General features: G+C 46.3%; 1 protein-coding gene across 1 annotated transcript in view; it reads right to left on the reverse strand.

Annotated features, from left to right (window-relative positions):
• Positions 1–1,696: 1,696 nt before the first annotated feature.
• Positions 1,697–25,570, reverse strand: part of LOC101971483 (O-acyltransferase like protein) — a 44,956-nt gene continuing 21,082 nt past the window's right edge. Inside the window, exons 8-15 of the mRNA XM_078030688.1 lie at positions 22,151–22,252; positions 15,876–16,041; positions 14,338–14,417; positions 12,217–12,330; positions 10,130–10,262; positions 7,094–7,280; positions 3,903–4,045; positions 1,697–3,574 (exon numbers count right to left, since the gene is read on the reverse strand). Coding sequence (XP_077886814.1) covers positions 3,449–3,574; positions 3,903–4,045; positions 7,094–7,280; positions 10,130–10,262; positions 12,217–12,330; positions 14,338–14,417; positions 15,876–16,041; positions 22,151–22,252 — 1,051 coding nt within the window. The 3' untranslated portion in view covers positions 1,697–3,448. The remainder of the gene's footprint in view (positions 3,575–3,902; positions 4,046–7,093; positions 7,281–10,129; positions 10,263–12,216; positions 12,331–14,337; positions 14,418–15,875; positions 16,042–22,150; positions 22,253–25,570) is intronic.

Genomic DNA, 25,570 nt, shown 5'->3' on the forward strand with positions numbered 1-25,570 from the left:
CAGCTCAGCCCACGTGAAGGCTTGGGAAGAGAGGCATGGGGACATCAGCAGGTGTGGGAGGCGTGGCCTACCCCTGGTCTCTTTGTCTCCACAGATTGGTACTTGAAGATAAAACGTGGGTGTCAGAATTTAGAAGAATTGGAGGAGGCATCTATCAATTTATACCTATTCTGCTCTGAAAATGTTATTTTGGTAGATTTTTCCCTTCTGTTATTATATGAATTTCAAACACATACAAAAATGGAGAAAATTGTATAATGAGGTACCATGTACCCATCACCCACCCATCTTCAAAAATTAACTACATGAGGCAGGGGTGGTGGAACACACCAGCTACTCAGGAAGCTGAGGCACATCTCAAGTTTGAGGCCAACCTGTGCAACTCAAAATGAGTTATTTTTTAGATTTAAAAACAAAATTAAGGGGGCTGGGGTTGTGGCTCAGAGGTAGAGCACTCGCCTAGCACGTGCAAGGCCCTGGGTTTGATCCTCAGTACCATGTTTAAATAAATAAATAGGTAGATAGATATTGATAGATAAATAAAGGTATTGTGTCAACTACAACTGAAAATATTTTTTAAAAATTAAAAGGAGCTGTGAAGGTAGGTCAGTGGTAGAGTACTTCCTTAGCATGCATGGATTCCACCCCTAGGACTGCAAACAATAAAACAATTACCCACCTCAGTATCCATTTCTGCCAGTTTCTCCCAAAATTATTTTGAGGCAAGAACCAGATTTTGTATCATTTTGTACATAATTATTTAAATATGCATCCAAAAAATTAGGAACTTAAAATATATATAACCACAATACCATTACTGCATGAAATGTTTGATAAGTCCTTAATATCATCAAATACAATTAGGTATTTGATCAATGTTCAATTTCCAATTGTCTGATAAATGTCATATGCCTTTTTACAATTTATTTCAGCATCCAAATAAGGTCCACAGTTCTATAAATTTTAAACTTCCAGGGAATTCTGGTTGTTTGCACTTAATTACCCTTCTTTAACACCATGTTTTACATAACCACAATAGGAGGGAAGGTGTTTTCTTTTTCTTCCTTATTAAAAAAAAAAAAATCATTGCAAGGCTGTCAATGGAAAATCATTTCCCCAGGCCCCAGGTTTCCAGCCTCATAACTAGAAGCATTTAGCAATTTGGCCGCAGAACAAAGTTGGCAGGTGAGTCATTTCCCCCTGGAGTCCACCCACGTTGCCAGGTTACCTGGTCAGTGCCACTGGCCCTTAGAATTCCTCTGAGGTCTAATTAAGTTAGAGGGCGCAGGTGCCCGTGGAGCCACCAGGGGGCGCCCAAGGAACTCGATGAACTTCACCATTACCTTAAACCCAAAGTGGCTGCTTTAGTTTAGGCAGAAGAGACAGAAGATGCCAAGTGAAGATTGATCCTCCCTCCTTCAGGTCAGATTTCAGCAGCCAAAGACCAGCTCTCAGGGAAATGTGGTGCTCATTCCCTGTGCGGCCTGGAAAAGGCCAAGGTAGCTGTCAATTGCCTTGTCGGAGTATTTGAAGTTTCCAGACCTGCCCACACAGAGTGGCCTTTCTCTTCAATCTACTTGACAGCAAAGTGCATACCAGTGGCCCATCCCATGTAGAGGAGCTCCTGGTAGCTCCACAACTTTTTTTTTTTTTTTTCTTTTAGAGTGAGAGACAGTGAGAGAGAGGGAGAGAGAGAGAGAATTTTTAATATTTATTTTTTAGTATTTGGCGGATACAACATCTTTGTTTGTATGTGGTGCTGAGGATCAAACCCAGGCCGCAGCATGCCAGATGAGCGCGCTACCGCTTGAGCCACATCCCCAGCCCCTCCACAACTATTAATATGTACTTTGATTACTAAGTAGATGGAGAGCTGTGTTCTCAGCAATGTTAAACATCTGTAATAAGGATGAAGTTCAATGGTGGAATGCCACCTTAGCATGTACAAGGCCCTGGGTTCAACCCCAAGCACCACCAGAAAAAAAAGAGATATTCAAAGTGTAATAGTTGAGGTGAAGCTAAAAACTGAAGGCCGAGCGCCTGGCCCTCCGGCCTTATGAGTTCTAGAGTGGTTATCACAGAGCACCACAAACTAGGTGACTTAAGACCACAGAAACATATCCTTCCTTCACAGTTGTAAGGGTCACAAGTTAGAAAGCAAGGTACCAGCAGGGCCACACTCTCTGACAGCTCTAGGGAGAGCCCATCCTGCCTCTTCCCTGGTGCTCACCAGCATGCTTGATGTTCCTTGGCTTGTACACAGTCATCTTCTCCCTGTGTGTCTTACATTGTCCTCCCTCTCTGTGTGTGTCTGTCTCTGGGTCCAAATTTCCTCTTTTTATAAGGACCCCACTAGTGTGAGATTAGTCTTCCAGCTCAGCAGCCTCATTTAAACTTCATTACCCCTGTAAAGATGATCTCCAAATAAGGACACATGCTGGGGAACTAGGGATTAGGACTTGGGCATATCTTTTTGGAAGGACACAATTCAATCCACGACAGGAACCATGTGGTAGAAAAGATGATGTTCAAGAAGATAGTGATCAGAAACCCCACGGATCATGTGTGCTTATGGGTCATGCCACCCAGAGGTCCCAGAGTAAAGACCACAAAGACGTCATAACAACACACAAATGATCATGGTGTGGAAAGCTACATGTGATTTGACTGAGAGGAGCACGCATCCGAGCCCAAGTGAACCTCATAAGCCAAATTACAATAAATTCACTACACTGGATCATTTTCTATTGTGAAAAAGAAAATTGAAGCACGATAACATTTTAGAGCCGTTTGCACAAATAACAATCACGAATCAAGCAGCCCCCAGGCACAAGTGGTCCAGGAGCTCCCGAGGAGGGAGTGCGAGGGGGACAGGCGCAGGAGGGAAGCAAACACAACATGTGATTGGTGACAGTTACAGAGCTGCCTTATTTAGTCTCTGGCATTGGAAAGTCCCTGGTTATATAAGTTCATTGGCTGCTCCGGGTTGATTAAGTTCTGTTTTTCTTTATTATAAATATTTACAAGGAATAGCTCAAGTTAAGTTTTGCTTACATCTGCCAATCCAGCAAAGTTCAAGGTCACTTAGGAAGGTTAACTGGCTTTGTCTACTCTGGACCCTCCAAGCCTGGCTCCATTTTAATTTTACACTATGATCATTGATACAAAAAAAAAAAAAAATCAAGTGCAAGCCAAGACCCAAAAAAAGAAATCCAGATTTTTGTTAAAATGATTCAGCCGAGGGCGATTATTGTGCTCCTACAAGAATTATCATAGAACACTCTTTGATTTTAAACACAGAGAACTTGTATGTATTAAATGTTCATGAAACAAGATTCACAGCTCTTCTCAGGAACACAAGCATCCTTTGCTTCATGAGGATATCGGGGCCTCTGCTCGTCACCACCAACAAAGGGCCATCCATTCTTCTGGGTCTTAGTTAGAGTGTTCATGGCCCTGCAGGCGCCCGGCCACACAGGCTCTGCTTCAGTTCCTGCCACGGCCTCTCAATGAACAGCGTCAGGGCCAGCCCGGAGACGAAGGTCAGCACACAGTGTCCAGTGAAAAGATAGAACTGCAAGGGAAAGGGGTACAGCGGATGCAGTTTTACTCTCCAACTCCCTCGGGTTTGGATCTTAGAATGTGTCATCCTGGTTATACGAAACGGCTCTGTAGAACAGACAGTCCCAGACATTAAAAAATAAAATAAAGATGTCACCCTGTGTAAAGCCCTTCCTCTTTCTCCCCCAAGTAAAACAGAACAATCAATCTCTTTGGAAAAGCAAACAGGCTTCTCACAAAGCCGACACTTTGCTGTGTCACTGAAGAGGAAAAAAAAAAAAAAAAACAAAAACCTGTTGTTCTGTGACAGAACTGGGGACTGGGTCCGGGGGCTAACTCACCATGTTGGAATCAGTGTAGTGAATAAGAGTCTCCTGAAGTCCATTGTGCAGGATGATCAGAACCGGGTGCACCAGGTAGCAAGCGTAACTGATGCCGGCCAGGAAACTCCAGATGTCACAAGAAAGCACCCTTTTCACCAGACCTGGAGGGGCACGCGCTGCCTCATGAAGCCACAAGCCCCTCTCTCAGATCTTTGGGGGCCCTTATTCAGCCTATGGAGTCTCTAGGCTCCCCACGACCTCCACCCCATGGGGTTTTTTTCCTTCCCTGTTGCTATAGCCCCAGCATTAGAACATCACTTGGCATAAAAACGCGTATACAAAAGTACTTTTTGTAATTAAGAGAATAAAAAAACAAGATGGATTCAGAGATAAAAGATGGACTTGCTCTGAGCAGCATCCAAATTAAGGTGATCCAAGATATCACCAGGCAACAAAACAAAAAACAGTCATCAAAGAGCCTAATCTCAGAGAGGTACGCCAAGCACACAAGAAGGCCCCGCGAAGCCAAGAATCCCACGCACAGCGGTGAGCCACAACGGACTCCAGCAAATTGTCATCACTTTGTTAGTGGAGCTAATGCAGATTTTATTGGTTTTGTAGTTTTATGGTTATTTTATAATTTTTTGAGGCTTTATAAATGTATGTGCTATAAGTATAAGAACTTGTATCTAGACTTATGTTTGTTTGTATTTAGGTAAAATTAGGATAAAAATAACTGAGGCCAACATGAAAGATCCAAAGAATTTATAGCCCTTTAGAATAAGTCCAAACATAAGTTCAGGGGCCACAGCTAAAAGTGACAGGATTTCAGCCAAAGGAGTAACATGGTCAGGAGATGAGTGGTCATCTGAGGGACCTGCATGGTCTATGTTGGCACCAACTAAAAATGATTGGAACGATCATTTGAAGCTATAGATCCTCCCTCATCCTGAGAGTCTCAATTAGACACTTCTTGAAATGTCACCTTTTTCTAAAAGTCTTCAGGAATATACATTTTCTCAAAACTTATCTGAACACTTAAATCTCCTGCATTCACTTACTGATCAATATATTTTTTTTTTCCTGGTAGTAGGGATTGAACTCAGGGGCACTCAACCACTGAGTCACATCCCCAGCCCTATTTTGTATTTTATTAAGAGACAGGGTCTCACTGAATTGGTTAACACCTTGCTATTGCTGAGGCTGGTTTTGAACTTGCAATCCTCCTGCCTCAGCCTCCCGAGCCAGAGGCAAGTGCCACCATGCCCCGGCCTGGCAAATCTTGATATCTTGTAAACAGTGTTGGAGACATGAACCCAGGATAACAGTCACACCTGTACCTGTGGATTGACTCGTGACAGCCCCCTTTGATACATCACTCAGGAATAAACAAAAGGGCTCATTTGGCACCTGGAGGAAGAGAGACATCACCTTACTCACACTAATGACTGAGAAAAGTGACTAGGGCCACTGTAATGATATAGCTGCAGGTTTGTTCAGTCTTCTAACAAGCAAAGTCATTCTTCTCTCATGGTCATTTGCGTCAGCTAGTCACTCTTGAGAGCAGCAGGACACAGCAGACAGGAATCCCGTGACATTTGCCACAGTACTGTGAACGGCCAGGGCTGGGCTAGGGGCTGCTCACATTCTGAGGCTCTGGGAACTACTTGGGGGCATTGTCCCAGAATGGGGAAGGACCTACGGCTGTGGTCAGGGGATCTGAAGTTCACCATAAATGAAGACACAATAGCCAGCAAGAACGCAGCCCTCTTCCTCTTCAGCGTCACCTTCATATTTAAGGGAAAGCTTCTAACACTGGGACATTGGCCTGGGGAAATGGCTCAGTGTTAGACTTGCAAGCATGAGGCCTTGGGTTCAAGCCCCAGTGCTGTAAAGTGTGTGTGTGTGTGTGTGTGTGTGTGTGTGTGTGTGTGTGTGTATCTTACAGCCAGGCATGGCAGTGCACACCTGTAATCCAACACACACAGGAGGCTGAGGCAGGAGGTTTGAAAGTTCAAGGTCAGCCTCAGCAACTTAATGAGACTCTGTCTCATTAGAGAATTAAAAGGGGCTGAGGATGTGGCTCAGTGTAGAGTACTTGCTTTGCATGTGCAAGACTCTCAGTCCAATCCTCAGTACTGAAAGATAAAATAAAATTGGAATATAACAGAACAAATTATCACTAGATTAAAATTCTCAAAAATTCAAGAATTATTCTAATCAACATCCAAAAGGGGGAATGTTGCTCAGTATCGAAGCGCACCAGCCCTTGACATTATACTGCCTTGGGTGCTCCTTCTAGCTCGGCCACTTCCCAGCTGTGTGGCTTTCACTTCATGCACTGTGTTCTCCTAGAGAAACAGAGCTCATTATCGGTGTGCCTCTTAGGGGCATGACCAGCGTTACCTGGGGCACCACAGGTGACATTTCCCACAGGACCTGGTGCACAACCTGGGCTCCATCAGCCATGTTAGAATCACACCATGTTTCCGACCCCTTTGCTGAGGCTGATAGGTTTGGGTTCCCAGGTGGGGTCTAACCTCTTCCCACCAGTGTTCTCAGAGGGTGAAGCTGTCATGCTTCTGCTGGCCCTGGCTCTTCATCCTCAGGGATTCTGGAAAGTTCAGGGCTGCAACTTTTTGTGGACACTGCTTACGAGCCTAAATCTTGCCATCTGCTGACCCATGCCCTCTCTTCCTTCCTATCAGGAAAACGTTAGAGATCTCTAACCTGGAGATTCTTTCCTTTCCATTTTCACCTTTATCTGCTTGACTCCAGCACCTCCAAAGCTGATTTGACAGCAGTAGTTTCCCGGTTATGGAAGGGGGTCTTGGAAACTTTGACTTTACCTCCTCAGAGGAAGAGACGAAGGCTCAGGGTGGGTTGACCAGAAGTCTTATCCCCTGGCATTAAGTTGCTGTTTTCTTAGTGCATTTCTCTACCTGAATTCTTTCCAACTTCTAAACTAGCTTTCCTGTCTCCAGTAACAACTTTGTCCTCAGAATTACATTTGTACACAGACCCACATAAAATCTAAAACAGTATGTGGGGTGTTTTCTCCAAGGATATACACAAATGGATGTTTCTGAGTCAGTAGGAGCCATTCATCAACCACTCCAGTACAGAGAAGCCCCTCTAGGTACACATGCTGTGGTTTAGATTTGCCACCCTGTGGGAGCGCCGGAGCAGGGCCCAGGGCCACCTCCTACCTCCATAGCCTTCCTGGCACGCAAAGATGACCCAGCCCACAGCGGCAGCCCACAGGGTCCGATGGAGGGCCTGGTAGACTGCAGCGGCCACCCAAGTCTCAGCAGAGAGATCGTCCAGCGCGTATGCCAGAGTGACAACCGCGAACAGGGTCAGCATGGAGCAAGTCCACCCCAACAGGGCCTGCACCTACAGGGAAAGGAGAAGTGGATCACAGCCCATTGAAACCACTGTGCATTCCTGTCTGCTTGTACACACTCACTTTTTTTTTTTTTTTTGGTGTTATTTCTGTCGCTTCAGAAACCTCAACTGTGTAAATTTGACTCAGGTAGAGGACTCAGCTTACCAGTTGCCACAGGTGAGCAATGGGTGGGCAGAGAGGTGTGTCTGACTGTAAAGGGGTGGGATGAGAAGGTGACGCCGTGTGGTGATGGAGAGTTGGGCCTTGACTGCGGTGGTGGTTACTCAGATCACCACAGGGGACAACACGGCCCGGAACTACATGAATATAGGTAAAATGGGTGAATATAGGTAAATATAGGTAATGAATATAGGTAAAATGGGTGGGTCTATGGATCGTGCCCATGTCAATTCCTGGGTGTGGAAATGCACCCTTAGCTGTCACTTGGTACCTGGCTGAAGGCTGCTCAGGACCCCTCTGTATCCTGTGAATCTACAACCATCTCAAAATGAAGGTTAAAAGAGAAAAAGTCAATTAGGCCATGCTCTAACCTGCTTCTACCACTCCTGACCTCCCATTCTGCCTCCTAACCAGAAGTGGCTCTTTGCTGAATCCTGCCCCACCTAAGTGGGAGAGCCCACAGGCCACCTTACCTGCCTGGACTGTGCCCTAGACACCAGGACACAAAATGTCGGAAGGGAGAGTGGGGACGTTCTCAGCTCCAACAGTTCCCTGACTTAAATGCCACTGCTTAGTCTGAGGTCATGGATCTTACGCCACCTTTCTTGACCTTTTTATTTCCAAATCACCTTCCACGGCTCTGTCTTGCTCTCCCATGTTCTAGTTCTCCAGCTGCTGTGATGATATCTACTGAATGGAGCCAACTTCAGATCAGTCCACCATCTAGTCTCTTAGACCTTCTAGGGTCTCCAGCTCTTGCCCTAGTTTCCAGCTACAGGGAAGGAGAGGCAAACCCTCAGAGGCTCTGAGCTCTGTCAGCCTAGGATCCCCTTCAGCCCATTGCTAGGTCCTTGGTCTTGACAGCCCTGCAGCCTTATAAAATGCATCCCAGCTGCGTGCTCTCTCCCTGCCTTTCTTCTACCAGTAGTGCATCCTGCCTGAACTCATCCCAAGACATGGTGCATGACCAGCTCCTTCCAGCTTGCACTCGGTCCTTATTTTAAACCTTCTTACACTTGAGTTGGTTCCACCTAAAGTGTCCCTGTTGTTCTTCTGCTGTGTCCTAGTTCCCCACTCCCTGTGCCTGACATTGGCCCCTGAAGTGGTTCCCCAATGCTCCCTCTTCATCTTAACCTTTCCCCTTTGCTCACACTCATCTTCACACCCCACGTAACCTGGACTATGTTGAAACAAGCCCTCAGTGATGCTCTGTTAGAATCTACAACTGAATACTCTCTTTCTACGGAATATCACATACCCAACCTATTCAAAAGTCACCTGGCCCCTGTATACTCTTTACTTCTGGGTAAATCCTATCTCTTGTTCCTGCCATGATCAACACAAAAAGGTTTTTACAAAGACCAAGGTCCCATCTCTGAAATGTAAACAAAAGGAGGGTCTTACAGAAGCATTTGGGCAGGAGTTGCATCCTGCTAGTGCCATGGAACTCCTTGCTTCCGCTGGAAAGCAAGTTCCCTTTCATTCCTTCATTTATTGAATGGCTTCAGTGAGTTAAGATCTCAGAACCAGGCGCCACAGATTCAGAGGTGAGTAAGAAATGCTGTGCCCTCAAGGAGGAGAAAGATATTGGCCAAATTCTATTATTATGTGGTGAGCATGTAGGAACATGCAACAATGAATCCCACCATTATGTATAATTACATGCACCAATAAAAAAAAAATATTGTTCAAAAATAAATTAGAAAGAGAAGAAGAGACAGAACCAGGCAATGTGCAGGGAGGGATCCAACCCAGCCTGGGGGGTAAGTGAAAGCGACCTATCTGAAAACCTTAAAAGGAGCCTTTGAGGATAGACAGGAGTTAAATCAGGTGAAAGGGAGGGGCAGTGGGGGGAAGTTGGAGGGTGGAAAAGCATGTTCCCAGCAGAGAAGGAAGCATGAGCATCCACACAGATCAAGAAAGAGCAGGTCTGGGATCAGCACACCCAGAGGCAAGAAAACTAGTGAAGAAATCTAGGGAAGAGATAACAGCTTCAACCAAGTTGGCTTCAGAGGTCCTGAAAGCACAGCAAGAGAAACAATCTGCAGGCTGAGGCGCTTGGCTGGAGCTGGAGGAGTGGTCCGTGACCAGGAGGCATGGTCTGTGACCAGGAGGCGTCCATGCAAGCCCAGATTTCCAGCTTGAGCAGTGAGCTTGAGTGCTGAGCCAGAATCACTGCCCACAAGAGAGCCAGGGAAGGAAAGATGGGCTCAGGGCCCACATGGAAGGCAAAGGAACAGACTCCCCCTGTTTAGACACCTCCCGTCTTGATTCCCAGATGGAACCATCAAACCTGACCAGGAACCCTGTCGATAGAAACTGCAAGGATTTACAAATCCAACCCACTCTGTCCCCTCCCACGAAGGCCTTGCCATGATAATCTCAAGGGCAGGCATTCCCAGATCATTGTCTGAACCAAAGTTCTAATGGCGGGGACTCCACTGAGCTCTAAATTGGAAGCTTGGTAACAGAAACTCCTTGAAGAGAATTGGGATCTGGCAAGAAAATCAACTCCTTCCTATCTTTTAGCACAAAGACACATCGACAACACACAGCAGCACAGTAAATTACCCTGTAGTCGGATTCCTCCTGCCCGTGGCTAGGATGAGTGTGAACAGATGGCTGCACCAACCCAACCAACCCAGTGCCCTTACAGGGAGGCATGGGAAAACCACACCTTGGTCTTGAGAATATTTGACTGATGGTTTTGGTGCATGAAAATGCTCAGAAAGAGGCCCACCAGGAATGGTCCATATCGGCAGTAGGGCTTGGTGTAGTATTCCAAGAAATACATTACAGTCTCATTTTCACTGAAAAAAAAAATACAAGAAAATAAAATAAAAGGTTATGTTTCTTCTAGATATAGAAATGGAAATCTCTGAGATGTCCATTGAGGTAACCAGCAAAACCAAAGGTACATTTGGGGCACATTTGTTCATTTATCTACCAACAGTGCCCTACCTTGGGCTGCTGGCTTGTCCAAATTCCATGGCCAATTCCTAGGATATAGAGTGACATTGTTCACTTTAAATAACTGTTTCTGGTGGCTGATACTCCAGGATAGCTCTGAGAACATGATGCCCAGAAGAGACTAATATGAGGGAAAAGCATTCTGAGAGGTCCAAGCTGGGCTCTTGAGAAGATACCAAAGAGCATTCTTGGATGCTGTGATTTCCAAGGTAAGGTCCCCTGACATTAACAGCAGCATCATGTTTAGAACTTATTAGGAAGCCAAACTCCTGCTTTCCCCTCCCCTGACCTACTGAATAGGAGGAAACTGGTAGAGGAGCCAGCCACCTTGCCATAAGAAGCCTTCCAGGGGACTCTGATACCCGTCAAGTTCGAGAAGCACTACCTATGGAGTGTCTGTCACAGGAAATGTCCAGGTTACACTCAGGCTCATTAAATAAGAAACTCTGGGCGTGATACCCAGAGAGGAAGATGGTCAAAGCTCATCTGGGCTTGCAAAGCACAGCCTCGATTGGGAACTGTGCTTTAAATGTATCACTGTTCCCCCACCGAAGCTAAACATGCTCTCGGCTCTGACTCCCCTCACCGCCCATGCAGGGACAACCAGGCAGGGAAGTTTCCTGAGGATTAGTGAGTGGTCCTTCTACATAGCTGCACACTAAAATACCTGGGGAATGCTTATGAAAGTCAGTTGTGTGGGCTCCAGCTCCAGAGATTCCCAAACAGTTGGCCCAAGGTAGGCTAGAAGCACCAGAAGGATCTAAAACTTCCCAGGGGACTCTATAGTGCATCCCACAGAAGGAACCACAGGGGTAGGCATGAGTAAGCCTCCTTTCTCCATCACCTGGACACACCCACAGAGGCGGATGACATTTATGGGAAGGGCGTGGCTCTCCTGGCCAAGAGCTTGCTGTGTAGTCATTCATTCATTCATTCAGCAACACGTCCCGCCCACTCACAAATACAGAGGGAGCACTTATGTGCCAGGCCTGTTCTGACCATTTTATATGGGGACGTCCATGAAGGAGACGCTGGGACTGTGACATTTGCACAAACATCTGAAAGAGGTGAAGGAGAAAGCCCTATAGAGATCTTAGACCCTATGGAAGAGCGTTCTAGACAGGGTGTAGGACAAGTGTGAAGGCCCTGTGCCAGGAGTGTGCTGTGTGGTGGAGGTGAGGTCAGTGTGGGTCTGGAGGCAGCAGGCAGGAGGGTGACAGATGAAGCCAGTCACTGGAGGAATCAGCCCAGATGGCTGACCTGTCTGATGCTCTCCTGTGTCACTCTGCTGAATTAAGAATAGATGAGCTGGTGATTCCACAGCGTGGTTATAAGGAAGATCATACACATAGCTCTCGGGGAGGAAAAACAGCATCGTGGGTAAGGTCCTAGGTTCAATCACATCCAGGCCATCTAGAAGTAGCCTTGTCACCTCAAAGAGTTAGTCCCTAATTCCTAAATTCCGATCCTTTCATCCAACAAGAGAGCAGCGATTCACACACTAGAGGAGAAGCACCATTTCGCCACGCGGGGGCGCTCCTTTCCTCTGAGAAGCATTTCCACGGGCGGCGGCGTGAGTTCAAGAGCACCCCTCGAGGCAAGTTGAAAGGTTCAGAGGTTTGGAAGCAAAAACGCGACCGGCTTTCTCCAGCAGATGGGAAATTTCCCACCCAGCTTTCCCACGAGCCGAGCCGGTGGACACAGAGCAGGAAGCCTGGCCTTCAGCCGCCCTCCCTGGGAGGTCTGGCATGGGAGGGCAGGAGAGGGACAGGGGGACAGGCTGGGAACCATTACCTGGCTGCGGGTGGAGACGACACGGGAAGTCTGTAAGCCAGTGTGAGCAGAGCAGTGGCAGTGAAAGATGCCAGGAACAGCAGGGCCCCGAGGAGGACAAGCACACGTTTGCTTCTGCAAAGAAGAGAGGACAGAGGAGGAGGGCCCTGCGGGTCCTTGCACCACCTCGTGTATCAAGCCTGACAACCCAGGGAGCTCCTGCTGGCCTCGCTTCGCCAGGGGGTGGGGGTGGGGAGACCTGGAGGGTTGGGGCGAGCTGGGCTGAGGTGGGAGGACCTTTACTAGCTGTTTCCTTGTCTAGAAGCTTATGGTGCCGCTCAAAATGAGGCCATGCCAGGAAAAGTCCTTTGTCATCTATCTACACAATACACTATGGATGTAAACGGTTGATTAAAGAGAGAAATGAATTGCTCAAGGCAGAAGTGAACTGTGGACACCGACACTCACTCCAAGGACATGGGAGGGGGACAGAGTAGGAAGAGGATCCTGGTGTCCCCCTGCCAATCCGGAAGCAGGCCAGAGATAAATGGGTGTGCACAGTTCTTGTGGAAGTAGGATTGGGGATAGGGAAGAAGAACAAGAAAGCAGGGAGAGCCAGTACAAGGTTATGGGCTATCAAGGTCACCAGGGCTCAGTTCTTCCAGAATGTTCTTCAGAGCCTCCTGAAATATATCTCAGAACTGGCCTGGGGATGAAAGAGGGAAGCATTTTTCCAATGTATTTTATTTCCCATGGGTCAAGGGTGGCCTCACACACACATTAGTGCTTCTGCACTTTGGAATTTTGCATGTGTAAGACTAGAGGGTCCCTGGAGTCCCAGCTGTAATACTGAGAGGCTCTGGTAAGAAAGAAGAGTTTTGGGAACCCAGGCTCTGAGCAAGGTGGAGTCTGTACTGGCTCACATAGTAAGGGTTGGGACTGAGAGGCTCTGCAGTTTTGTAGAAATGTCAAACACAGGTGTCTCGATTTTTAAAAAGTAATTCATCATTATGATTCAAGAGCCCCAAAGACATTCATACCCTTTGGCCCAGTAATTCCTCCTAAGGATATGCTTTCTAAAGAAATATTGGAGTTGGAGGTAAATGATTGCCATGAATATATTCATCAGGCCATTATTTATAAAAGCATAAAATTGGAAAGAATCCAAGTATTTAACAATGGGAGAAGGTATAAGTAAATTACAGTTCATTCAGGAAATGGAATGTTATACAGGCTTTATGATTATGTTTTCTAAAAGTAAAATAGTACAGGGAAATGTGTGGGTCACAAAACTATTAAATAAAAGATAGAAACATATTTATACAGAACATTTTCATGTATATAAAGCTGGGCAGAAAAAAATATCAGTGGCATAATCATCAAAATATTAACAATGATTTTGCCTCAACCTCAGTGAGGAGAGACTGGGTGACTGTATCTCCCTCTCTTAATCCTAATGTTTTCCAATATTTCTTAAATTGAAAAAGTACTTGGACAAGAAAAAAGAATAATAAATCTCTTAAAATATGGCATGAATTATTGAGGCCATAAAGTATTTCTAAAACTAACAAAAATTAAGATGATAAATATCCAATGTGGGGAAGCAGGTACCCTGATACATTGCTGAGTGTGCTGTAAATTTCTTTTCTTTCCAGAGAGCAATCTACACAGTAGGTAACGAGCAGCACAGAATTGCTCCTACCCTTTGACCTAGTAATTCCACTTGGAAATCTGCCCCCATGGAAATAACCAGGAGAAGAAGTAGTGTGTTCAAAGACATTCATTGCTGTGCCATTTATAATCATGAAAAACTGGGTTCAATCTAGATGCCCAGCCACAAAAAACGACATATAAATCCTAAATCTGACAGGTATGCAGGTTATGTCAATACGTGGAAGTGTTTATAAGAAGAGTTGACGTGGAAAAACCTGAATGGTAGATATTACCTACATGCTAATTATAACTCTGCCAAAAACGTACTGAGCTGGGCCATAAAAAGAGAATGTGGAAGAAGGTAAATACAGAGGACATGGGACCTGCATTTCTGAAAAGCTCATTTGATCAATTTAAAAAATCTGCTCTATACACAGCTAGAGCACTTTCTTTAGAGTTTCAAGGGGTAGTTATCCCAGTTAGACTCACTTTCTGTAGACAAGGACAATCAGCGGTGTGGTGAGGTGGAACTGGAAGTCGTTGGCAAGGTACCAGGTCCAGCCATTACACTGCAAAGAGAAGCCAAAGTGACCTCTTGCCTTCAGATCTTGCCTCCTGCTCCACATCTCCCACCTGCCTGGACTTGGAGGAAGAGCTCAGTAGGTGGTTGGGATGAGGAGCTGATTGGGGAAGAGAAAGAAATTTGAGCAAGAGCGATTTCCATCCCTTGGTCCATAGATTCTTGGACCAAGTCTGGATAATACATTTTACAACATGGAGATTTGGACAGTTTTCTTTTTGTTTTTAAAAAAAACCAGTGATCGTCTCTTTGAACAGTTGTGGGAACTGGACTCCATCATGTTACAGGAATGTGCAAGGTAATTATCAAAACAGTGAAGCTGGAACTCAGCAGTTGGTGTTATTTTCTCTCCCTTGCCTGGTCTTCGCCCCCAACTTTAGGTGGCAAAACTGTGCTCCTTTGGAACCACGGCATGGCTCCAGATGCACTTGGGTGGAAGCCCCTGTGTTCCCATACAGGGTCCACGTGGGATCGTCTAGGCAAAACCACATGGTAGGAACTGTCCATGGATATTGAGAAATAAAGTAGTTACCTCCACTTTTCCTTCAATGTGAGGAAATCACTGGGGACGGTTTTCCTGTGCCTTGGACCCCAGGGTCCCAGGACGCTCACCCTTCTGCCAAGGAAGGGGCATCTTTGTCCACAGTTGAAGACAAACTTTCATGGTGGGGAAGAGCATGAGTAGCAGTCTTGAGGGCCCTGGCACCCTAGCTTCTGGGTATCTAAGGTGGACTTCACCTCAAAGAGGTAACTGGCTTCTGTCCTTGTCCCTGATTCCCATAAATGGTCCAGCGCAGTCTGCTGGGAAGACAGACTGTCTCCCAGGACCCCTGTCACCGATGGACTGCTGGTCAAAGCTGCTGGGCGTTGGCCATTTTATTAGTAAGTGGGTATGTACAATAATTAGGGACCTGGCACACTTAGGGATTTTTCTTTTTTGTTCCACTTTCAAGACATTTGAGGAATTGGTGACATGATTTAATTACAGCTATTTCAGTTTTTCTTTTCATTCCACATTTATTATGAGGACTCTGGGGGTTTGGGGTAGACACAGCATGTACGGAACTTGTAGTTCTGAACAAGCTCTGTCAGGTCTGGCTAGAAACTGAGTAGAATTTCCGATGATGAGGGTGCGGTGGGAGGTTCCACCCCAGGAACGGCTCTTGGTGAAGATGGTGAAGATGGTGTCTTTTCCTTTGGGGTGAAGGACATGCACGGGTACGGGACCCATGATGGCGTGGGGGCTGTCACCTTGGGACATGGACCTTGGCGGTCACCCCTCACTAACACTACTGTGCCCTCCTCTGCTTCCCACAGCAGCTGCCCCCTGTGCAGACTGACACAGCTCCACCCCCCCAACCTGAGATGGGACTCAGGTTGGCCCTACCCCAGGACTGAGGCACCGGTGACCCACCTGCCCTTACAAAGCCAACCACTCGACACTCACCGCATTCTGGACGGACACAAAGTTATTTAGCAACAGCAGATTGGTCCACCAAGCTTGCCGGCAGTTATCCCAGTGGAATTTGGGTACTTCCCAGACAGGTCCCCAGGGAACGACAGGGAACAATCCCACCAACAAGCACACTGAGTACAGGTGAAGAGGCTGCAGTCTGGCAGGAAAGAGCAGGAGAGAGGAGGTGACTCCCCAGAGGTCCGCTCAGCCCCGTGGTGGGCGCCTGGGGGACGGAGGGTAGGGGCTCTACAGCAGACTGTGTCGGAGGCCAGCCTCCTGCCAGCACACTCCAGCAGTCAGGCATCCCGGGGTCCAGCATCACTGCTAAGCTGCTCCCATGTGCCGTGTCAGTGCTACCTCCCGACACAATCACCGTCATTTACTCAGCAAGTCGTGGATATCTGCCTCCGTGATAGAAGCTTTTTAGATATTTCTAAACCTCAGCCTATCCAGTCAGGTAACCCTTTCCTCCATTTTACTGATGAGGAGATTAGGGTGACTTGCCCAGGGTCCCCTAACCACACAGCAGTGCTGAGATCTGACACGGGTTCGTGTTCTTTCCACAGGGCCTCGAGCAATAACAACCGCCTTCCTCACTCCCTCTTTCCCTCTCCCCTTCTGGGGCTTCATCTCTTCCTTCCTTCATACCCCTCCTGCTCCCAGGCAGGACTCAAGGTAGTTACGAAGGTGAAGCATAAGACTCCAGGTGTCTAGATCAGTGTGGCTCAGTGGAACTGGAACGTGAACCCCGTTTAACACCCCCACACACACACACACAATTTGGCATTTTCTAGTAGCTGCACTTTACAGAGTTAAAAAAAAAAAAAGGCACAATTAATTTTAAGATCACTTATTTAGCCCAAAATATTATCATTTCAAACATGTAACCAACCTAAAAATGTATTAGCAAGCTACTTTATATTCTTTTTTCTTTTACTAAATCTTCAGAAGCCAGCACATACTTTGCACCTGAGGGACATCTCAGTTGGCCACTGGTGTCTGGCAGAGTTGGGAGTGAGGTGTGACAGGGCGTCACATACAGTTCTGGAAAGGATTCTGGGTGCACTGAGGTCAGATCAATCTTTTTAAAAAATACATTCTGGGCTGAGAGTGTAGATAGTAGTAGGATGAATATTTAGCAAGGCCCTGGGTTCAATCCCTAGTACCACAAAAAAAAAAAAAGAAAAGAAAGAATATATATGCAATAAGGGGTGGGGGGCACTAGGGAAGAATAGCATTACCTTAGATTAGGTAGAGGGAAGTGATGGGAGGGGAGGGGATTGGGGATAGGAAAGATAGTAGAAGGAAACAGGCATTATTACTGTATATATATATATGTGACTGCATGACCAAAATGATTCTGCAACATGTACACTCAGAAAAATGAAATTATATACCACTATGTATGATGTATCAAAGTGCATAAATGCATTCTACTGTCATATATGATAATTAAAACAAACAAAAATTTTAACTAAAAAATTAATATTAAAAAAAGAATACTTCTTGATATTCAGTGTAGTTTGTCTCTAGTAGAGCAAGTAGACCCCACAGAACTTCTGTTTTGGTTTAGATAGGAGCTATCCCTCAAAAGCTCACTGTTATACAATGCAAGAAGGTTCAGAGGAGAAATGACTGGGTTGTAAGAGTCTTAACCCAATCAGTGATTTCATCCCCTGATAAGGATTAACTGAGTGCTAACTGAAGTGGCAGGGTGTGGCTGGAGGAGGTGGGAATTGGGGCGTGGCTTTGGTATATATTTGTGTCTGGCAAGTGGAGTCTCTGTCTCAGCTTTCAGTTCACCATGATGTGAGCTGCTTCCCTCAACCACTCTCCCCCACCATGATGTTCAGCCTCACCTCGAGCCTTGAGGAATGGAGCCAGCCTTCTACGGACTAAGACCTCTGAAACCCTAAGCCCTAAAATAAACTCTTCTTCCTCTATAATTGTGCTGGTCAGGTCCTTTAGTCGCAGCATTGAAAAAGCCAACTAACACAACCTCAGATCGTCTGGGGGCGGCATCAGGGCTGGGTGGGGTGCAGGCAGGACTTGGAGCATCTCCACCCACAGCTGCAGGACAGTGAATCAGTACCAAGCAAAGAGACCAGGACCATTGGGCTCCCGGGCCTCTGGGCAATGAGAGCATCCTACACAATGTCCACTGGGCATGCGAGGAACAGAGATGGGATTGTTGATCAAAGAGAGAAAAAGCAGGCGAGGATGTCCAGCGCACCTTCCCAGATCAGCTCACTCAGTGTCTGCTTGGGCAGCAGCCTCCCTGGGCCTGGGCCTGCCCTGCCAGCCATCTGACCAGAGCCACTGCAGCTGCTCCTCTGGGCCTCCGGCTCCCACCTCCCTGAATGCCCTTCCCACCATCTGCCACCTCCCTCTCCCTGAGGAGAGTGTCCGCCCTGCTCCCCTCAGAAGTAGCACTCAGGGCAGATGCGGTCAGGGGGGGCATCCCTCCTGCCCCACCCCTTCTCCATCCACCTCCCCTGGTACTGGTGAAAAGGAAGGCTCAGAATCCATGGGTCTTGGGGGGGGGGGGATGGGCCAACGCTGCTGGGGGAGGGCAGCTACAGGGAAAGAACCAGAGCATGGCTTCTAGTTTTGCCTGAAGTCTTCACATCTGACTTCTCTTTCTTCTTCTTTAAAAGAAGGATGATGCTTTCTGCCTCCTAAGCTTTTTTGAGAATGCAAAGAGGTAAATACAAGGGCCGTTTGATACATAGTACCATAGAAATGAATATGTGCTGTTTCTTTTTTTTTTTTGGGGGGGGGGGTACAGGGGATTGAACCCAGGGGCATTTAATCTCTGAACCACACCTCCAGCCCTCTTTATTTTTTATTTTGACACAAGGCCTCACTACGTGGTTAAGGATGGCTTTGAATTTGTGATCCTCCTGCCTCAACCTCCAAATCCCTGGGATTAAAGGCGTGTGCTACCACCCACCTGGAGTAGTACACCTTGATCCAAGCTTCCAGGAGAGTTAAAGTCAAAGTGGGTTTGAAAAGTGGGATCCTTGGACCAGGGTGTAGCTTACAATAGAGCATGTTGCCTAGCATGCATGAGGCCCTGGGTTCAATCCCCAGTACCCCAAAATAAATAAATGAAATAAATAAAATAAAAATAAAGAAAGAAAAAATTTAGAGGCATCATATCACCAACTCCACTTGAAGGAGTTTACCCCACAAACATACCCATCCAAGTGCACAATAACATATGTACATTGTCTTCTTGCCTAAGACAAGAAGCTTATAAATTACCTCCTTCCCCTCAATGGAACAGGCTAAATGCATAATGGCTTCCTACAACATAATGCCATGCAGGTGACCTCTAACATCAGCGACACCAAATCATTAAGTAAAAAAGTCACGTGCAAAACTGTACAACATGTAGGACAATGCTCTTAGGGGTGGGGAGCAGGGGGCAGTGCTTACAAATACAAGGAAAGTCTCCACTAGAATTCAATTGTTAACAAGTGTGTGCTGTGGGGAGTGAGGCTGGAAGGGGACCCCCTTATTTTAGTTATAATCTTCAACTACAGTTAGACATTGTTCATCAGAAGCTATAATATAAAACAATTTTTAAATGTGGCTCTTAGTTGGAATTACCCTGCAGCTCTCGGGTATCTATGCCCTTCATTTCCCAGTAGATGATCTTTTTTTCTGATTTTCCCCCAGCAGTGGGGTTTTTGAATTTTCTTATAACTTGCAATAGCTCCCAACTGGTCTTCCCACTCCAGCCCTGCCCCCTCATGCCCGGCTCGCTGTGGTGCAGCCAGGGTGAATCTTGTAATCTGACTGGACCACTCCCCTGCAGACCCCTTCAAAGGCTTCCATCTTAAAACAACGTGGAAACTGCTCCCCCAGGCCCCACGTAACATGCCCTCTGACCTCATTCCCTCCTGCCCTCCAGGCTGCTCGCTCTGCTCCCAAGAGTGTGTATGGGCTCCTTGAAGTCCTTCCAACACACCAACTGCACCCCTTCTCGGGACTTTTGCACTGGGTTCCCCCTGAGCAATTCTTTGTTTAGAACGTTCTTTTTCTTCTTTCACAGTCCTGGCCCAAAAGCACCTTCTCTGACTACCCTTCTAGAAGAAGACCCCCACCTCACTTCCCTCTCCAAATGACCACTTTGTGGCCCTCATCACCACTGACCCATTCTCCACTCACTGGTATGCTGTAACTTAATGTTGAATATCTATGTGTTGACTGTGTTCCTCAACGCTGGGAGGAGTTCATTAAAACACTGAATCTAGAACAGTTCCTGGCATACCGTGGGCCTCCAATGAGTGAGTGGACGAAGGATCTAGCCTCCTGCCCTCTTGGAGTACTACATCCTAACCAGGTAGAATCAGGGAGTTCTGCTGGCATGAATGAGAACGCCTGAATGTCCCAGCCCCTGGTGGTTTTGTCCCTGGGGACCTCCCAGGCTGTGAGTTCAGACTGTGTGTTGGTGTCTGGTGGGAGTCATCTTCTTCCTAGTCTCCCTGCAACCTGCCACTGTTCCAGAGTTCTCCGTCCGACAATACTTCCATCAGGCACCATGTTGCTCAGGCCAGGAAATCCTAGATTTCTCCAGTCCTTACTCCCTCTGCCAATCACCAGTCCAAAGCCTGCTCTCCTCCCTGGATGTCGCAGTAACTCACCCACAAGTTCTCACCACTCCTCCACTCCCACCGGGGCTTCTCTTATCCCACTTCTTTATCTGCTGGTAAAAACCCTCCTGGATTCCTCCATCCTAACTCCAGATTTTTCCCAGAGAAACCTGCCAGACGACGGGATCTAATCCCTCATGGTCTCCAACTTTGGCCTTCAAGCCAGTCCCTCTCCTTCAGGAATCCTCAGAGAAGAACAGGCTGCTTAACCCAGAGCCTGTCACCCCAAAGACATGGTGCATTCTGTCCTTCCCAGGAGGAGGGCTAGATTTGATAGCGCCTGGGAAAAAACCACAAGGACCGTGGTAAAAAACCAAGGTCTACTCCTGAGCTCATCCTCATTCTTAACCAATAGGAAGGAAAAGGGAAAAGAAAGAAATAACCACAGTAACAATGGTAGCTTACACTCACTGAGGGCTTACTACCCACCAAGCATTTTCTAAATTCTTCACATGCATTATCTTGATTAATCCTTGTAAGAGTCCTACAAAGTTAAGAGTGCCATTATTTGTCCCATTTCAGAGATGAGAAAACTCAAGCACAGAAAGGCTGAGATGCTTACTCAGTCACACAGCAGTGTCTGAGCCAGAATGCAAGGTCAGCAGTGGAGCTATGGCCTCTGCTCTTGCCCACTTCATTTAACTCGCCCTGAAGATGGCTTTCACTATTTCATGGACAGTGTGGTGGACCAAGATGGGATTGGAACAGGAATCCTGAAAGTGGGGTTCCAGCTCAACTCTAAGCAGGACTGAACAGACGTATAAATGGGAGAGTTGGAGCACAGGTGTTGAAGTCTCCTTTTCGCCTTAACTTTGACATCACATTCTATCACTGCCACTTTGCCATCACTGGTTCTGTATTGTGTCAATCTTGGAATCCTTTCTGCTTCAACCAACCCCCTTCCCACAGGAAGCCATAATTTCCCGCCTCCCTCTCAGCAGAATGGCCATTCAGCTGAGCTTCACCCAGTTCCCTTCCTGGCTGTGTCTTTTATTTTTATCATTACTGTTCATACTCTCATTTACAAGGTCCAGTGTCGGCCAACTCGCAGTCACACTGATTCTCCAGGAGCATATAGAGATCTTGGAAATTGGTAGCACTTTTATCAAAATCTGCTTTCCATTATTTGAGGAATAAGGGAGCTTTTGCCAGTGGAAGATACAAATTTCATGGCATTTATTCTACCAGAACTTGAACTACACACACAAACACACACACACACACACACACACATTTTTTGTATAGGGGATTGAGCTCAGGGGCAGTCGACCACTGAGCCACATCCCCAGTTCTATTTTGTATTTTATTTAGAGGTAGGGTCTCATTGTATTGCTCAGTGCCTCACTTTTACTGAGGTTGACTTTGAACTCGCCACTATCCTGCCTCAGCCTCCTGAGCCGTTGGGATTACTGGCGTGAGCCACCACACCCAGCTAGAACTTGAACCATATTAAATCAGCAAAAAACAACTGTATTTAAGGAAGAAAAATATTTTCTTAGTATATTTTGCTTTGGAAATTCTTTCAAAAGAGGATTAAGCACTGAAAAAAAATAAGAACTTATTATATAGCTACAATGAAGTAAGAAATTATATTAAAAAACTTACCTTATAAGACGATTAAGAAAGTATCTGAGTATGACTTTAGGGGTTAGTCCTTTGTCTGAATTCTGTTGAATCTTTAGAAATGACCTTGCACTTAACCAACCACTAAGAGAAAGAAAACAGGAATTACTTATCAATAATATAGTTCATTGTTGATAAATGGTCATGTCAGTCAGGATAGACTAAGTGATACTGCAGTAACAAAGCAGCTCCAAACCTTAAAGCAACAGGTGTTCGGGTTGTTTTATTTTGCTCATGAAACATACAACCAATTGCCTGGGTCTTGATATCTCCTTGCTTCGGAACTTAGGCTGATGGAGTTGCTGCTGTCTGAAAGTTCACCAGTGACCATAGCAGAGAACAAGAGTTCTGGAGGGTCTTAACAGTTCAGTTCTAGTCTAAACATGACACGTTTAAAGTTCTCAGCATAGGATCTAAAAGCACTTTGCAAAATGGCAATACGAGGTGCTACTTGTTAGTCAGAACTAGTGATGTGGCCCACCCAGGCCCAGTGGGGCTTGGAGAGTAAAATGTTGCCAAGTTCCTGGAGGGTGGAGTTCCAGAAATACTTGGTCAACAATGCTGATAGCTACCATCTTGGTCTTTTCAAGTAGAAACGTCAAGGACTTCCATTTCTACAGTATGGCATCACCTTCAAAGTACTTTCCCCAATGAGATTGCCTTTGCTTCTGCAGCCACACCAAGAACTACTTCCAGTCAATGTTTACTGAGTGAATGGACTCACAGGTCTATTAAGTCAAAGGGAAGACATTATCATTCCTCATCCCTAACAGGAAAAGTGAGACTCAGAGATGATTAAGTGGATTGCTCAAGATCACAGTTAGAATTCTTAACCGACACATCCCAGGGGCAAACTCATGACAGACAGAATGTTCAGCAAGAGGAACGGAGGTGGTGGGTCATGGCGCTGAGTTATAACTTTTAGGTGAGCAAGTGCGTGAGTGAGTTGCCCAACCCTGTGGCATTTAGACCCATGACCTTTGTGGGTGTTTCTCTAAGGATCAAATTTATTTCCTATTGCAAAACAAGGCTGCGTGTGTTGGGCCCAACTTGGAAGGGATCCTGGAGGGCTGGAGAATGTCTTCATTCTCTCCCTGCTAGATTTGCCTTTGAAAAGCAAGTTGGATTCATTATAATAGGAACAAAATTTATAGAGACATGTAAGAAAGAGTGCTGCAGGGTGGAAGTAGGACAGCCAATTCTGATTCCGGCTTCCTCTTCATTTCAGAAATGGATAAATCAGGGCCATCCTTTCTTTTCAGAGAGACTGGCACTCCTCTCTACAGCCTGGTTGCTAAGCAAAGCCTGGGTCTCACTCTGCGTTCGGGTGTGCACCGCCCAGCCTTCAGGTCTGTAAGCAGAGGGCACTGAGAAGCCTGGCAGGAAAACAGGCTGTGGGCAGGATGATGGGCTTATTATTCTTTTTTTAAAAAAATATGTTTTAAGTTATAGTTAGGCATAATACCTTTATTTTATTTGTTTATTTTTATGTGGTGCTGAGGATTGAACTCAGCGCCTCGCACGTGCTAGGCGAGTGCTTTACCACTGAGCCACAACCCCAGGCCCCACCATTAGTTACTCTTTTTTTCTTTCTTTCTTTTTTTTTTTAATTAGCTACACATGACATTACAATGATCTTGGCAATTCATACATTTGAATCAATTGGGGTATAGTTTCTCATTTTTCTGATTGTACAGATTTCAGAATCACATTGGTCAGAATCACATTGGTCAGAATCACCTTGCCATTTGTTATTCTTAAAGACAATCAGCAGTCTTGGTTCTGATGCATAAATATTAGTGGTGCGGCAATTAAAAACAGCTTCCATGTAAAACATATTAGAGGTTGAATATCTGAAATCCTTGGGACAAGGAGTGTTTTCAGGTTTTGAAACGTTTGTACATAATGAGTTATCTTGGAAAAGGAATCCAAGTCTAAGCACAAAATGCATTCATTTCACACACACGTAGCACATGTAGCTTTGAGGCAGCAGCATGCTTAGTGTGCTTGCATTTTGTCTGCAACCTGTCACATGAGGCTGAGTAGAGATTTCCACTTGTGGCATCATGTTGGTCCTCGAAGGTTTGAGAACAGTTTAGATTTTAGATTTTCAGATTTGGCACGCTCAGCCTGCATTCTTAGGTTCTGATTGACACCTTACTTGCTGGGGAGATATGGACAAATCAGTTCATCTCCAAATACTGAATTTCTCATTTGTAAAAATGTAGATGATATTGTTCCATGGTTCAAATAAAAATTTTAATTAAAGGCAAATGGGACCCTTCTAAAGGAACAAAATAAATACTGAAGGAAAAAAGTCACAGAGACAGGCAGTAAAAAAATAGAAACAAATAAGGACAAAGAAGAAAGAAACGTCCTTGACTCTAGACGGGAATCGGGATCTACCTCGTCCCCCACCCACCCTGGGCTCATATGGGGCTTGACCTTAGCAGGCATCTGGATCATTTGGGGGGCTTGTGACAGCCCACACTGCTAGTCCCACCCCCTGAGGGAGTGGGGTTGGGTTGGGCTGGGCCTGAGAATCTGCATTGCTACCAAGCTTCCAGGTGATGCTGATCTGAGCGTCACTGGTGAACGGCTCAGCTCTCTTCCGCCCAGACCAGTCCACATGTGAGGAAGGCAGTCCCCACATATTTGTGGTATTCGTGGAAGTTTGGCCATTCAACAACCTTGGCCTGTGGATATAGGGATACATGAGGCTACTCGGTGGCTCCTCTGGTGGCACAAGGATGGCCAGTGGCTGTTCATGCCCTTCATCCTTCCCTCCTACTGGCTGCTTTCCCAGTCTCCAAATTGGTTCTGGCCATCTTGGTTTGTCCTTGCCAGCTCTCCTCCCAGGGCTCAGGCCTGCCAGTCAGACCCGTTCCAGCCTATGGCATGGGTGTGTGTGTGTGTGTGTGTGTGTGTGTGTGTGTGTGCACGCGCGCGTGTGTTATGTGCATGTGCACGTGTGCATGCCTGGTTTTGCCCTTTCAGGGAAAGGAGTTCTGGTGTCTGATGCTGTCCCACAGGCAGACCTCCTCATCCTCCAGGGATCCATCACAGGTGTTCTGAAACTGTGTACGTCACCTGTCTGTCCAGACCCCACTGTGCTCTCTGGAAAAGTCTAGTGCCCGGTGGCTCCTGTATCAATACTAGATTTTTTGCCGAGTGCTCTGAACTCTGCCTGACTGGGCTGCTCTCTCTTGTCACCTGGGCCACCTTCTAGCCTGAGCCACTGCCCTCACAGGTAGGTCTCAGCTCATTCTGTACCCCACTTGCTCTGCATTATAAAGAATTATCACAGCAGAGTCTTGAGATCAAACAATGAAGAAATGATTCATTTCAATAATTGAGCAGCATTCTATGGCCAGCCTTGCTCCAGGCCCTGGTGACACAGCA

This window comes from Ictidomys tridecemlineatus, chromosome 13 (assembly GCF_052094955.1).
Source record: "Ictidomys tridecemlineatus isolate mIctTri1 chromosome 13, mIctTri1.hap1, whole genome shotgun sequence".
NCBI lineage: Eukaryota > Metazoa > Chordata > Mammalia > Rodentia > Sciuridae > Ictidomys > Ictidomys tridecemlineatus.